The sequence below is a fragment of the Micropterus salmoides genome, unplaced genomic scaffold (assembly GCF_014851395.1).
Source record: "Micropterus salmoides isolate LMB-PRFRI ecotype aquatic unplaced genomic scaffold, ASM1485139v1 Ms_hic_scaffold_2, whole genome shotgun sequence".
Taxonomy (NCBI): Eukaryota; Metazoa; Chordata; class Actinopteri; order Centrarchiformes; family Centrarchidae; genus Micropterus; species Micropterus salmoides.
The window spans coordinates 15,024,123-15,039,267 of NW_024041150.1; the positions used below are offsets into that span (position 1 = coordinate 15,024,123).

Sequence of the window (15,145 nt, forward strand, 5' to 3'; positions counted from 1 at the left end):
CCATTTTGGGAATGTGGGATGTGGGGTGGGCCAATAACTGTTGCTCCGGGACCTACCGGGGACACATGACACACTGGATTAGCTGGTCGGGCGCTCCTCTGACACTTTTTGTCTGCTCTCTGTCCATCAAATGCATACATGCACACACGGAAAAACAATGACACACACACACACACACACACACACACACACACACACACTGCACTATGCCATGGACGCAGATAGACGCACGCACTGTTGCACAGACAATCAGACAGGGGCCAAAACACCCACAGACACACACTCCCTGAGGACTACAAATATCACTTCGTGGGACATCAGGAGACGTGTTGCTTTGCAGTTGAATGTTCCTGACTCGTGACGACCATGTTTGCTGTTAACATCCTGTCTCTCCAAATCATCACCTCGCATTGGCCTTCTTTTTATAAGCCTGCTGCTAGAAGGCTTATAAAAACGGCGTGTTTGCGTGGAAAGCAATGCAAACACTGAGCTGAAGCCCTATTTACAGTGCCTGTAAATGTGTGTGTGTCAGAAAAATATACAGAAAGATAACCTGTCACTTGTGTTTCATGTGTAAGGGTGACAGATTTACATTCTCTCTTTTATACCTATCGTCCTTGTCCTTGAAGTGGTCCTCTGGGAACTTTTACATTTATTAGGTGATGGTCTACAAGAGGACGAATCCCACATGTAACTCTCTGTGTGAACAAAGCAGCAGACAGGGCTCAAACTGCAGTGGTATCCCATTGAGACTGCCTGATGTGGGTCACAACAGCCCCTTTGGGGAGAGAGATTTCACAGGAAACTGCACTTCCTTGTTTTGTTAGAGAAACCAGACAAATTTTCACCTGTAACACATAACAGAAAGCCCCATTGGAGGTACCTTTCATGACAACTTGTTCTTTCTTTCTTCTTCTTTCTTTAAATCTGGCTACATGGACCTTTTAAGATTCAGTGCCACACTGGGAAAGCCTGGCAATCATGTTGCAAAACATAAGCATCAAAAAGAAGAAGTAGGTCTGAATATGTTGTGAGTATTTTGTCCTGTTTAGAGAATCTTAAGATGTCTAAATCTCCAATCTGGGTCACAGGAACTTGATTCAACAAGGGAGCTCCCCCTATTTCTTTCTCCCCTCTACAAACTATAACCTCACTGTCTCAATTTACACACCTCCTTTTTCCCCTACGTATTCCTCCGCCCTTGTGTGCCAAAGCCTCATACAAGGTTTTGCTTTCCTAATGTGTAACATCTCTGTTTCCTCAGGATGCCGCCCCACCAGACGATGACAACTGGAACCTTCAAAGCAAGCATCCAAAAATAGTTTGAGTAGATCTAGCTCACATAAATGAATCAAAGCTTTTCTACACACCAACCGACATCCCCTCTCCTTCATCTATTTCCTTAGTCCCCATAACCTCTTTAAACTTCAGACAGGCACCAGCCCCCAGCATACAAACACAAAACTCATCAAGTAAACTAACAAACAACAACAAAATAACACGCTTCAATTCTTGATCAGCAGAGGAAAAGGAAAGAAATGTTTGACAAAGACAAAGGAGGGCAGGAGGGAAGGGGAATAAAAAGAATACAATATGGGCTGTGCATTCATGTTCCTTTATGAAACAAAACATAGATTTGGATGATGACACTCACTTGCCAATGTTAACAGGCTGCTCTGCGGTTATTTTCTGAGCGGTTCGAGCTATTGTTAGTTGAAGGCTTCTCTTTGGAGCGTATGCTGTTGTGAAAAGGGCTGCATTTCCATCATAATAACAACTGAAAAGAGTGAACTGTCATAGGGCGCTTCCTCTTCTGGCTGTGAAGCATGCCCCTCAGTCCAGCCTCGCTGTGCTGACGGATGAGCAAGAGAATTCGCTTCTCTCAATGCCAAAACAAAGCCTCAAAATGTGGGATCACTGCTGTGACAGAAAATGTCACAGTCCCATTGCTCTATAAGTCAACTAGAGTAAATATCATGGCTACATTAGTAGCACTCTCCCTGCTTTTTGAAACAATGACAGTGCTTTTGGACAATGCCGATGGAACACTTCAGTGGGGATGGAGATTTACTTTTAAGTCAGACAACATCAGTGTAGAATAAAAACACCGGTGGGTGTATTTCTGTATTCAGGTATTAGTTTTCCACATGACCATTAACACCTACCACTTGCAGGCAGTGGAGCCTGGCTTAGCACGGTGTTTACCAAATGCAAAATGTCTTCCTTTGAACAACCATGAACACAGGGGAAACACAATGGAGAGAGAAATTAAGTGAGAGCTTCTGCGTAGCCAAAAATAGCCTCAAAATTCAGGCCAAAATAGAATACCATGATAATGGTTAAACAACAGGACATTAGCACTCACCTAGCAGTGACTCGTTGGGTGTTTGCCCTTGTTTAAAGTCTGCGTGTGTTACAATGTTGCGCCTGTGTTTATACTGAAGCCGAGGCATGACTTATAAACACCCCCACATACTTTCCCAGCGTGTCCTCTTTCTGTATTCTGCCCAGTGCCCATGCTTACCAACCATACCTGACTGGCATACTTACATTCTGCTGGTCTCGATTCAGTGCTTTCACAGTGCCAGAAGCTACAATGGTAGACTAACTGCAGAGAGCTGGTTGCTCTTAGATGGGAGATTGCTTGCCTCAGGAAGGCTGCTTGGCTCTTCCTGCCTTTCAGACCAGGACCTGACTTAATCACCTGGAATAATGCAGGCACGCTCTAAATATGAATGTCCTGATAAATAACCCAGAGCCCTCACAGAATCTCCTATAAAAATCACTTTGTGGCGCATGGAATGCTGGATTAATGAGTAATATTTATTTTCAAAAGCTCCTTCTTTCTCTCTCCACTGTGTTACCCAGTTTATGTGAAAATTCAATACTATAAAAGGTTCAAATCCAACTTTGATAACTCCCTCCCTCTCTCAGTCCCCAGCTTGGGGCCCCTGGTCCTACCTGAAGGGAAACGTTCGATGACAGGCTGGTTGTCCACCTGCAGTGTGGCGTTGCCACCACTGCGCGTGAATCGCACCACATGGTATTTGCCGTCGCTCACCATCACCGCGCTCTCCTCAATGGTTATGTCGTCCGTTCCCACGTTGAAGATCACGCCGATCTTTCCCCGTTCCTATAGACAGAGGATGGTAGAAAACATTAGGGTAAGAAGGCACCTACAGAAAACACAGAAGTGCACTTTGGACAAGGTTTATCCAGACGTGTTTTACTCTTTTAAAGATCCCAAACTTGAATTTTATGGGACACTGATACTTTGGAAGTGGGTTCATTTTTCCTTTCTGCCCAATATTATATAATGCTGCCTATCTCTGCCCATTGATTACAGTTAAGTTCACTCCTGGTTGAAAATCCTGCTTCAAAAGTAAATACAACATATCAAAGAAGTTTGATACCAGTTAATTGAGTCCCATGAATTAGACCATTTTATAACAGAACCTGGAACATTTCAAACATTCTTTACCCTAGAGCGTGGCGCTGTTGGTTGGCCAGTCTACCACTTTGGTCCAGACTGGTCTACTGGATGGACTGCCATCTACAGATATTCATGCTTCCCACAGGATGAATCCTACTGACTTTGGTGGTCCTCTGACCTTTACTATAGCACCATCAGGGTTGGAGATGATGGCTTTCAGAGAAATATCTAAATAACTGTTAAATTGTGACACTAGACTTAATAATACAAACCTAAAACCACATTTCAGGAGGTATATGAAACACTCTTTGTTACTGGTGTCCCATATTATATGTTTAACCAGAGTAGTATGTTTGAGCTGGCATTGCATAATGGGGATCCTAATACAAATATAAGCAAATCCTTATGTCTGTGTGCGCTGTGTGTGTGTGTGTGAATGCATTACACTGAAGCAACAAAATTGGCAACTAAAAAGTACACTGCAAAGCAGTACAATTATGTTGCAGTCATCAATCCATAAAACCTTCCACACTCATACACATGATAAGCTCGCTCCTTTGCTGTTTTATGGCAAAAATCAAGATATTCACCAAAAAAGGCCCTCACTGCCTGCAGTCTGATGACGCTGTGAGCATCAGTTCTCACACCCATCAGCCTGGTAAAGAACAGAGTACTTGTTGAGGACTCAGGCACCTTTAGTATTCATCAACCCTGTGACCCCCCTCCCCTCTCCCATCTATTAGTGTTGACAGCCGCCCACTGCTTCGAGTTTATTACAGTCAGCCGCCTACTCCACTCTCATCTCCCGCCATCTCTCTCCTCTCCCTCTGTGTTTGCTGTCCTCAGTCCCAGGAAAGGTCAAAGTCATTTACAGAGTTACAGTCTGCCAGAGCGGCATAGAACAACGGTGGGAGAGACAGAAACAGAAAGGGTGCATACCAGACAGCACCATTACAGACAAATTCTCTGTCTGGCAGTAAATCTTCTGTTGCAGTTTTGTCATGCACAGCCATAAGATCCAGAGCAGCAATTGCCCTGCCGCCTATACTATTGGCACAAACGCTTCCTGGCTGTCACTGCAGGTCAAGCTCATTTGCACAGGGAGTCACTTTTGCACCCCGCTATCTGCCGATTGCAGCAACAACCTCATTGATTCCATTATCTCATTAGCTATTTATTTTGCCACCTTCCATATGCCGAGATATTCAGAGGTGAACGCGTGGCTTTTGCTGGCGGTGGTTTTCAATTATTCATGGCTGATTAAGTATTTTAAAATAGGAAAATATAACACCCTAGTGTTAACAGAACATAAAATAGCTAGTTAATTGAGTAAATAAGTGCAGAGGTTGTGCAGTAAGTTAATGAGCGGTATAATCACAGCCAAATTTATGTGCATCCTAACCACTCTTTGGTGCTATGTGAAGTGTTTACAGTGCAGCTTAGGCCACAGTATGGCCATGCACCGATGACTGCGATTAGGGTGAATAATTGACCATGCTCAAACAGCGGTGCAAGTGGAATTGCTGGTGGCCATGATGCACTGTTGAACAGTCTCTCCTAGATGAAGATCAGAACTAAGTTAGACCAGGATGAGTTTCTTAGAGTGGAGCTTGATGGATTGCTCAACAGATGATCTCAAAGAGTGTTGAGCGTCTCAAATGGCAAAGTGCTTCCAGCTTCTTGGGCCCTTAATCAATTGACTCATGTTATGGACTGACCTTCACAGTCTTTCCCCCTGCTCTCCCTATGCATGCCAAAATCCAATATTGGTTTTCAAACATGAATATGAATACTGTCCAGAACATGAGACTGTGAAATGCTTTTGGAGCGAGGAGAAATGCCAGGATCATCTCTATTACAGCCCATGCAGGAGGAAGCTTAGAATTGTCATAGCACCTTTGCCTGGAGAATTAATTCAATTTGCCAGGGCAAAGCAGAATGAATCCACACTATTATGACTGAAAAGCAGAAGGGAGAGTGAATTTGAGTGATATTTACAGAGAGATTAGCATTTGTGTTCCGCAACATTAGCGTTCTTCCCGGTGCTGAGGGAATGTATTGAGCCCATTACGGTGGGAAGCCGCTGGGAACCAGAGGTTTTTTAAAAATGATTTTAGTGTAGCTGTAATGACATTTTAATGGCCATTTCCCTTAAGCGAACATATCTCTGGAAACAGAAGAAAAAAAAATCTTTGAATAACTGGGAGCAGTCAAGCCTGCAACACTGAAATGAAGGGACTGGTAAGTAACTGACAATAAGCCCTGGTTGCTCTTTAAACACCACCACTTCTAAACTACAGCTTAGCAGCCCTTAATCTGCTATAACTGTCAGCTAATGTCACTATGAACGTTGAGTTTTTGCTCTTTTATCCAGAGGTTAGCTCATCTTACTCTTCTTTTTATGGGTCAGTCCGTGGTATAGGTAGGGGTCCACTGTGGACTAAAGGGCCCTGCTTTATGAGATATTTTCCAATTACATCCGATTAAAACCTCAACCTGCTGAAGAAGACAGCATCTCTGTGAGTTAAGAGTTCAATTAAACAATTACAGATCTTCAGTGGCAGGGGGTGTGTTGGAAATACCAACAGACTGGAAAGAGTTTCAATCAAAATTGGTTGAACTGGTTTGTTGCATCAAGTTTTGATTTAAGGTTTTATGTGATGAGGAAGGAAAGCTTGTTAACAAAAAAGTCTTCTTGAATATAATTATTATTATTCCTCAAGCACCAACTTGATGTCCTTGACAAATATCTCAGACCTTGGTGGAACAAATAATATGTTTTTTGCAGAGCAAAAACTGCGGGTCAGCTTCTCACACAACACTAAGTTGACGACAAATAAAGTTTGTGTGATTCTCTCATTGGGGTTTAGTCTTTTTCTCTAAGACAAAAGAAATATGGCTTTGGAATTTTGTGCAGCAGCAACAGACGAGAAAGAGCAGCGCTGGAATATGGAGAGTTTCCATCTGAACTATTTCAACATGACCTTGCAATGTGTGAGAGTGCGTCGAGGTAAACGCTGCTGGCAAGAGCGGAATGAGAATGAGGCAGCGCCAGAACGAGGCTGCAGTTGGCGTGTGTGGATCAGGGTTATCAGGCAGCCTCAGAGAGCTCTCACTGATCACGCAGAAAAGGAAGATGGAGCAAAGGAGGAGGATGAGGAGGAGGAGCAAGGGGCAGAGAGAAATGCTGCGCGATAAAAGGACAGAGAGAACCTTGATGATCCTCCAGGGCCTCAAGGTGCTTTGAGATCAAAGCTCCTTTTGAAGATGTCAAGATCTTGTTCTATCTTTGCTGCACACACTGATAGTCAACTAAGAAGGGGAAAAATAGACAAAGGGGGAATGTGAATGCATTTTTGAAAGATTTGTTTCTTAGTTTCATTTCTTTACAGACAGCTCAATCACGATGCGCTTCTTCTCTAACACCCCCTGCAGCTTCACATGGAAACACAACTTCGTCTTGATCTATTTGCATTTCCTCAGTGTCTTTCTGCATTTCCCTCTTAAAATCTGATCCATGAGCTCCCAAACAGGCAAATTAGAAAGGGAAAACAGAGAAACAACAAAGAAGCCACTGCTGGATGATCTGGAGGGGGGGGGATTTGGCAAGACTCAGACATTCAGTAAGGGAGACACAGAGTGCAGTTGTTTAAATCACTCATGGTATTTTGCATTTTGCTGTATCAACCCGCCTTCTAAAAAGAAAAAAGACCAGAAATGCGGCTGACCAGTTCAGAAACTTGCTGACGCTGATGATTTGTTTTGACAGATTTCATATTAATAGTCTGTTCATCAGCATCTTTCTTATTTCTCCAAAAATGATCTATCACTGCCCAGATCTGCTTGAGCCTAACATGACATACCAGTGTAAGTATGCAGAGCTGGAGTATTTATTAGTTTATGAATCAGCCAGGGGAGCGGCATGGACAGAGAAATGACTGATGCATAGATTTGTACTAAATGCCCAACAAAAAGCAATCTCTTTTTCTATGGAGACACACACACGTACACACTTCTAGATGGTGTAAGGCAGCTTAATATTTCATACAATGTTACAGCTTGAGCAAGCATTTCAATTTGTAAGCCAGATATACCATATGCTTCTGCAACTGGGCCGGATAGAACATCAAATGGTATCTCTGCATCTCCCTTTTGAGGGTAATTCTGGCTCTATATGGCTAATCAGCTTGTCAACATGTATACATTATGCCTGTGAGAGGAGATGGGCTATGGCATCTGCTACAAGGAGAACTGTATAGTGGGGCTAATCTTCTACTCTGAAACTGCAGCGTTATGTAAGAAGCAATAGGCTGTTGCATAACGTGTAGACTCCTCACTGGCTAAATCACCCACTGTCCGTTTCTAGTATCCGTTTCCGTTTTGTATCTAGTGTTCAAATATTATGTGCCCCTTTCTCAACATTCACCTCGAAGGACACAGGGCTACATGTGTGTCGATTCGATTTGGCCAGCAGGGAAAAAAACAGGACAGTGGTGTCAAAACAGTCATTTTGCGGAGAGGATATGCTCGGTTTCATTTATTACACTTTTTCTCTGTCTCTGCTTCGCCAACTCATTTGTATGTGTTTGCAGTGGTCTCCAGCAGTCACCTTGAGAAAGTTGTCCCCCATCTCCTCATCTTAATAGCACTTTATCTCCCCTTCCCGCCCTCCTTCCCTTAGCACGCCCTAACGCTTTCTTTTCTATGCCTCTTTTCGGCGAGAGTGGATGGGGCTATCTGTTCTTTGCTGCTCTGAAAAAGACATGCGCCCACTCTGACGGAGAATCAGATCTCATTGAGTAACAGACTCACGGTGGGCATGCCCATTTTTCCCGGAGTACACACATATTGGCAGCGAGCCAAAAAACTGCAGGGGGAAGCAACACTTAGAGGGTGGGGTGGGGTGTGGGGGCTTGGGGCGCGATAAATCAGCCAAAACATCATCCTCTATAATCCTAATTATGTTGTCAGCCAGCACCAAAAGTCTTCATTCACTAAGTGTCAGCCTCCAATCTCAAGCACCAACAAAACAACACATACATATACACAGAAAAAAATACACACACAGGCTGGTTGATTCCAGCATGATCTGCACCGCTGGGACTGTTGATGGATGGTGTCCTTTAGCACAATGACCATCAGACCTGTAGTTCTGAATGCCGCCTGACCTACCCTCTCACACTATGAACACATATGAGAACATCCTTGAGCGATGTTATGCCGAGCCCCGTCACACACCGCAGCCTTGTTGATGAAGCTGCAGAGAGCTGATGGATCCACACACACACACACACACACACACACACACACACACACACACACACACACACACACACACAAAGACACTGATTTGTGTATGCGTTTCCTGGTGTTTGGGATCCAACAGATCGTACAAAGCGTGACATGTGGTGCAGCTGCTTTGTGTCTGATGAACAATTAAAACCATGCACAGCTCAACGTGTCTATAAAGCATATGTTTACTTTATACTGCTGTGGAGGCAGGCTTGTAATAAAAGAAATTCATACTAATACGTGCCCTCCTGAAACAGGCAGTGCTGGAAACTCTGGGATGTAAGGCAAGGCAGGTTTATTTGTGTAGCACATTTCACCACCATTAGGTAAGTCAAAGTGCTTTACATAAAACATAAAAGCAACAGGGAAATATAAAAAAGTTTAAAAGCAACATAGGGAAATTGAAAAAATACACATTAAAATATAATAAAAGTTACAGTGCAGTGTGCAATCAGGGTTAAAAGAGCTAAACGGAAAATAAAAACAGGCTGAGGGGCTGAGCGAATAACTGAGTTACAATTATTTTCCAAAGAGAATAAACAGAGAAGTACACTTTATCTACTCTCTCTAGCTAGTCTGTACTCGGGTCCATAGCAATCTTTGGGTCCACTGAAACTCCAAAAACCCTCGGACACTACAGAGAAACCAGGACATGTCTGTCTGCGGGCCACAGTGTAGTGACCATTTGTCAATAGGTCATGTGACACAGATTATTAACTCCATTCCCTCAAAAGTAAATACTGTCAAGAAAATATGCAAGAAATATGCAAAGGGTCAGCGGTGCACATTTGTGTTTGAAAGTTCATAAAAGTTGAACTCTACAAGAAAGCATCACACAGATTTGCTCTGAGTTGCCAACATGTTAGGGGACAGTTGCCTATTTGCACCCAACAAGTTAAAACCAATATTCAATATTTTACTACTTTTAATACTCTGTTCTGGTTCCCACCAATTCCTGAGGGAAATATCTGCCTTTTAAGCTGCTAAAAAAGAAGTTGAGTGCACGTGCTCAGCGTCATATCCAGAGGTTGTCTTTGGGAAATAGTCATGTGAGTGCTGCCAGCATTGCTGCAGAGGCTGAAGGGGTGGGGGGGGTCAGCCTGTCAGTGTTCAGACCATTCGCCGCACACTGCATCAAATCGGTCTCCATGGCTGTCGTCCCAGAAGTCGCCTCTCCTAAAGATGATGCACAAGAAAGCCTGCAAACAGTTTGCTGAAGACAAGCAGACTAAAGACACGGACTACTGGAACCAGGTCCTGTGGTCTGATGAGACCAAGATAAACTTATTTGGTTCAGAGGGTGTCAAGAGTGTGTGGCGGCAACCAGGTGAGGAGTTCAAAGAGAAGTGCGTCTTGCCTACAGTCCAGCATAGTGGTGGGAGTGTTGTGGTCTGGGGCTGCATGAGGGCTGCCGGCACAGAGGAGCTACAGTTCATTGAGGGAACCATGAATACCAACATGTACTGTGACATACTGAAGCAGAGCATGATCCCCTCCCTTTGGAGACAACATGATAACGACCCCAAACACACCTCCAAGACGACCGCTGCCTCGCTAAAGAAGCTGAGGGTGAAGGTGATGGACTGGCCAAGCATGTCTACAGACCTAAACCCTATGGAGCATCTGTGGGGCATCCTCAAACAGAAGGTGGAGGAGTGCAAGGTCTCTAACATCCATGGACGAGTGGAAGAGGACTCCAGTGGCAACCTGTGAAGCTCTGGTGAACTCCAAGAGGGGTTAGGCAGTGCTGGAAAATAATGGTGGCCACACAAAATATTGACACTTTAGGCCCAACATGGACAGTTTCACTTAGGGGTGTACTCACTTTGGTTGCCAGCGGTTTAGACATTAATTGCTGTGTGAGATGTTATTTTGAGGGGACAGCAAATTTACACTGTTATACAGGTTGTACACTCACTGCTTTACATTGTAGCAAAGTGTCATTTCTTCACTGTCGTCACATGAAAAGATATAATCAAATATTTACAATAATGTGAGGGGTGTACTCACTTTTGTGAGATACTGTATATAGACTACATGTGAATGCAGAGTACTGGCACCTGTTTTTTCCACTTCAAGCACTGATTGTTCATATAAAAATACTGATTAGAGCAGCTTTATAAATACTAGTTTGATTGAGCACTAAGAAAACCAGTGAGACTGGGAAGGCAACAAGTTCAGTATGAACCACACTTTGACAAAGCACAATTCTTCGCCACCTTGCCTGTGGGTATCAAACCGATGACCTTTTGGTTATACAAAAGCATCTCCAATCACTCTTCCATAAAGTGCACACAGTTCTCCTCTCTAAAAGAGATGAACTTGAAGCATCCATCAAGTGTTACTGGTCTGCCTTTCACTGCCTCAACATAAGAAAAATGAATAAATCAGAGAGGTGATATTAATGGAATATGCCACCATAGTACTAAAATAGAATCATCATTTACATCTCTGACTCTCCTCCTGCCGAGAGATCTGTTAAGACTGAGTATATTTATCAAGACGCACAAGTGTAACCTGAACATTTCAAAGAGCAGAGATGTTTCATGTCAAAGGGCCTCTTCAAGTCGTTAACCTGAAATGGATGAATGAAGAGGAGATTCAGTAGAGAGGAGAAGATTGCGGAGGATAAACGTAGCACACGGATATTAGGAATAACAGAGAAGGGCATGAAGAAGTGGTGTTACAATGATATGATGAAAGAAACAGTAACAAGAAGTGGAGGTAAAGAGAAGGAGAAATGGTAAAGGAGACTAAAGGGTAGGGAGCCACAACACTGGAGCTGCGGGGGCGTATTCCTTGAGGCAAAGCCAGAAAAGGATCTCTGTTACTGTGGCGGTAAAGATCGATGTCCAAACGCCCACTCTTCATCCCTTCACCAAATCCCCAGTAGGCCCAGACACTGGTAGATATTTGTCAGTTTGCGTGACTTAATATGGGACAAAGAGGCTTACAAGACCAATAAAGCTTCCCATCCGTGTCGTTTTCTCCTTTCTGTCTCTTCTTGTTTGTATTCAATTATCCTTTGCTTTTACCAGCTCCTCATAATCCTACATCATTTCACTAAACACTAAGATATGGTAATGATCCCTGCCTCTGTCATATACTAACTACTTTTCTCAGGAGAAAGTGGAACAGTAACTGATGACTTAATGACATTTTGTCAGTGCCAAGTGTCTTTGCTGCTGTTCCACACCTCTGATTTATTGACAACATATAGTTTTTGGCAATTCATATCATATACTAATGAAGTGAAACCGCAATTGCAATGTAGTCATTAGGTCTTTGCTGCCTATTAGAACAATAAAAGCTTCAACATTTTTAAATTTCAAGGAATGGCTATTGCCTCACCTTTATATGTCCTTCATTGTTATTTATCTCACTTCGGCTTTCACCTTTCCTTTGCTTTTTCTCCCTTGTCTCAATTTTCTAATGTGTCTGCCCCAGTCACCAGCTCCTTCACTCTCCAGAGGCTCATTAATGTGTTGACTTGAGTTGCTAACCTGGGTTTGGTAGAATCCAATTGATCCACATGCTCTTGTGAATGATCTGAGAGAAAGAATTGATACCCAGAGTGCTCTGTGGCTGACGAAGCAAGGTGAAACAACTCAACTCAGAAACGTCAGTCCACAACACATAACCTGACAGACAACAAACGAAGAGTATACATTATACAAGTGCATCTTATAACGGTTTAAGATGTCCCCCAGTGGGTTAAGTGTGCGAAAATAAAAAATAAATAGGGTCAAGCCCCTAAGCTAGCTCAGTCATTAAATAATTACTTGGTATTTTGCAACCTGGAGCTTATTTTCCCATGTTACTGGGTCTACGTGACTAATTGGATTGGTTCAAAATGTTTTGAAATTGGTCCATTATTGAGCGAGCGCCCGGCAGTCGGCAGCAGCGAGACAGGGATGCAACGTAATCCTTGCTGGCAATTGCGCCCCGTCAAAGTACAGCCACTAATGTTTTTCCACTGACTACCTCAGATTGATATAAGTGTCTGGCAACATTGTTGAAAGGATTCCTACAGAGATAGACCTTTTTTTAAGGGTAACATCCTTTTTGCTGTTATTTTTTACACATGGCTGCCTGTTAATTGGTGTTCTCTCTCTGTTTTGCTCTGTGTGGGTCAAACACATTTTGGATCAGGTTTAATTACCCTCAGGTCTATTCAAGTCTGAGTTTTGTTGGGTTATTTTTGGAGCAAGTCTCTTTTGTTTTTTTTAAATGAATTTATGCACATTGGTTTCATGTTTTCCTTGGCTTAGTTTTGACACAGGTCAGAAATGTTGGAACAAAGAAGAACGCACTGGGAGGACAAAAAGACTGACATTGTTCCCTGGCTTGAATGTAAGCACTGCAGCTTAGGAACCAAAAGGCAGCACTTTGTTTGGGTTACAAATCCAATAACATTAACATGTAATATATAATGGGGGAGTACAATTTGATTTTTTGTTGCAAATTTGTTGTATATAAATGTTAATTTCTAGAACACAACGTTGTTCATCAGAAACTTGTCAATTATGTCATCTGATTGATTTATTTCAAATTCCATTGTTTCCTCCCTCACTGCGACAAAACACCTATAGAGAACGAACACAAGAGATGAGCCAGTTTGGTTGAGCAAATAGTCGGAATTTTGTGTGAAAGAACAGGGCAGAGACAGTCAAACAGCAGAGGAGATGACGCCTCCTCTGCTGTCTCTTTTCATTTACAGATTGCAAATACAATTTGTCATGCCTGAGTATACACTGCAAGAGAAAGCTGAAATGGGAGATTACTTCTTTCTGTCTTTCTCTTTTTGATGTTTTTACACTTTTACTGTGCAACTTTGTGTGTAGCTATGAGCAAGACATGTATTAATGTTTGTTTTGGTGTGTGTGTGTGTGTGTGTGTGTGTGTTCTGGAGGAGCCTATTCCTCTCTGTTGAGGAGAAGTGAGGCCAGCAGCTGGCCGAAATTGAAGGGAATGACTGTGACCTTCGGACAAAATCAAGAGCAAAGTGTTTTCTGTCTCTATTGTTTTCTCTGCTCTTCTCCACTTTCTGTCCTCGCAGCCTCATTTTCCCTCTCCTACTCTAACTCTTTCTGTCCTCCGAACAGCAAAACAGAGCCACAAAGAAAAGAAAAAAAACAAGAGCATGAATCTGTTTGCTTTTTATTTCTTTCCCTCACTTTCCTCCTCGGTGGTTCTGAACCTCCTTCGGTTGAAAACAGCAGTGGTACATTTTGTACAGTCTGTGGTCTGGACAGACTTAAACAGTACACTTTTCCTGGCATGATAAAGAAAAGCTCTCTGAAAGTAAAAGCTGGAAAATAAGTGCCACACTGTGCTTCCATCAAAAGACCTGAAGTAGACATGCACCATAAAATGCAGCAGCATGAAAAGCTATACATAAGCCAGCAATACCAGACCTATACCTAAGTACACTCTGACAGTAAAAATAGTGTTTCTTTTGATCTGGACCACAGACTGACAGCTGATCGCTCAGACTGACCTCTTTCTAAGTCCTTTTTTACTTTCTCTTACTCTCTTTGTTCTCTACCATTATTCAGTCTCTGTTCAATTTCTCTTACCTGCTTTTTGCTTCTCTCCATCTGTTACCCTGACAGCTCTCTTACTGTTTCTCTCCCATTTATCCTCTTCCTTCCACCCTCTCCCTGCTCCCTTTTTGCCTTTTAGTCTATGTGGGCATGGCGTGAGGTTGAAGCCCAGCAGAGAAGAACGGCTGCTGAGCACACAAGCTAATATTTGCCCCGCGCTAAACTGAGCAAACATGGATAAAGCGAACACAATCTCTCTCTCTCTGTCCCTGGCTGTCTGCCTTGTTGTCCATTCATTGCTTCCCTGTCTTTCCTGCACTGCTGTAGAGCTGACTGCTGGTTAACCAATGAACACACTGTGCACATGTTGTTTTCAAGCAAATCAGTGGCTGAGGGATAAAGCTGATACCATAATCCGTTCCTGTTGTATGTTTTTCCTACATCAGTGTTTGTAGAACACCTGTGCAATCCATCCCAACAGGCCTGCAATAAACCATACATTTGTAAAGCTTATAATGTCCACTTCTTGGTACATTAGGTACTGTCCAGCAGTATTCCGCAGCTAGTGTATACATCAAATGCCGACATACAGTGCCGCTGCAAAAAGTACTGTGCTCTTTATGTAGTGAGGTATCTTCTACAAACCTTATTCTTAACTGTATGTGTTTTAGTTGCCTAACAATACCTTGAATGACCAGTTGGAAGAATTTAGTGGCATCTAGAGGTGAGGTTGCACATGGCAGCTAACTGAATACTCCTCAACTCACTGTTGAGGAGTTGAAAAATGCGAAAGGCCCTCTCTAGAGCTTCTGTTTGGTTTGTCCGTTCTGGGGTACTGTAGAAACATGGCAACGCAACGTGGCGCACTGCAGGG

The 15,145-nt window shown here is 43.0% G+C and overlaps 1 protein-coding gene across 6 annotated transcripts in view; it reads right to left on the bottom strand.

Annotated features, from left to right (window-relative positions):
• Window positions 1-15,145, bottom strand: part of nrxn2b (neurexin 2b) — a 704,163-nt gene that overhangs the window by 43,131 nt on the left and 645,887 nt on the right. For all 6 annotated transcript variants that reach the window (XM_038732127.1, XM_038732126.1, XM_038732128.1 and 3 more), the window contains one exon: window positions 2,962-3,133. In XM_038732127.1, coding sequence (XP_038588055.1) covers window positions 2,962-3,133 — 172 coding nt within the window. The remainder of the gene's footprint in view (window positions 1-2,961; window positions 3,134-15,145) is intronic.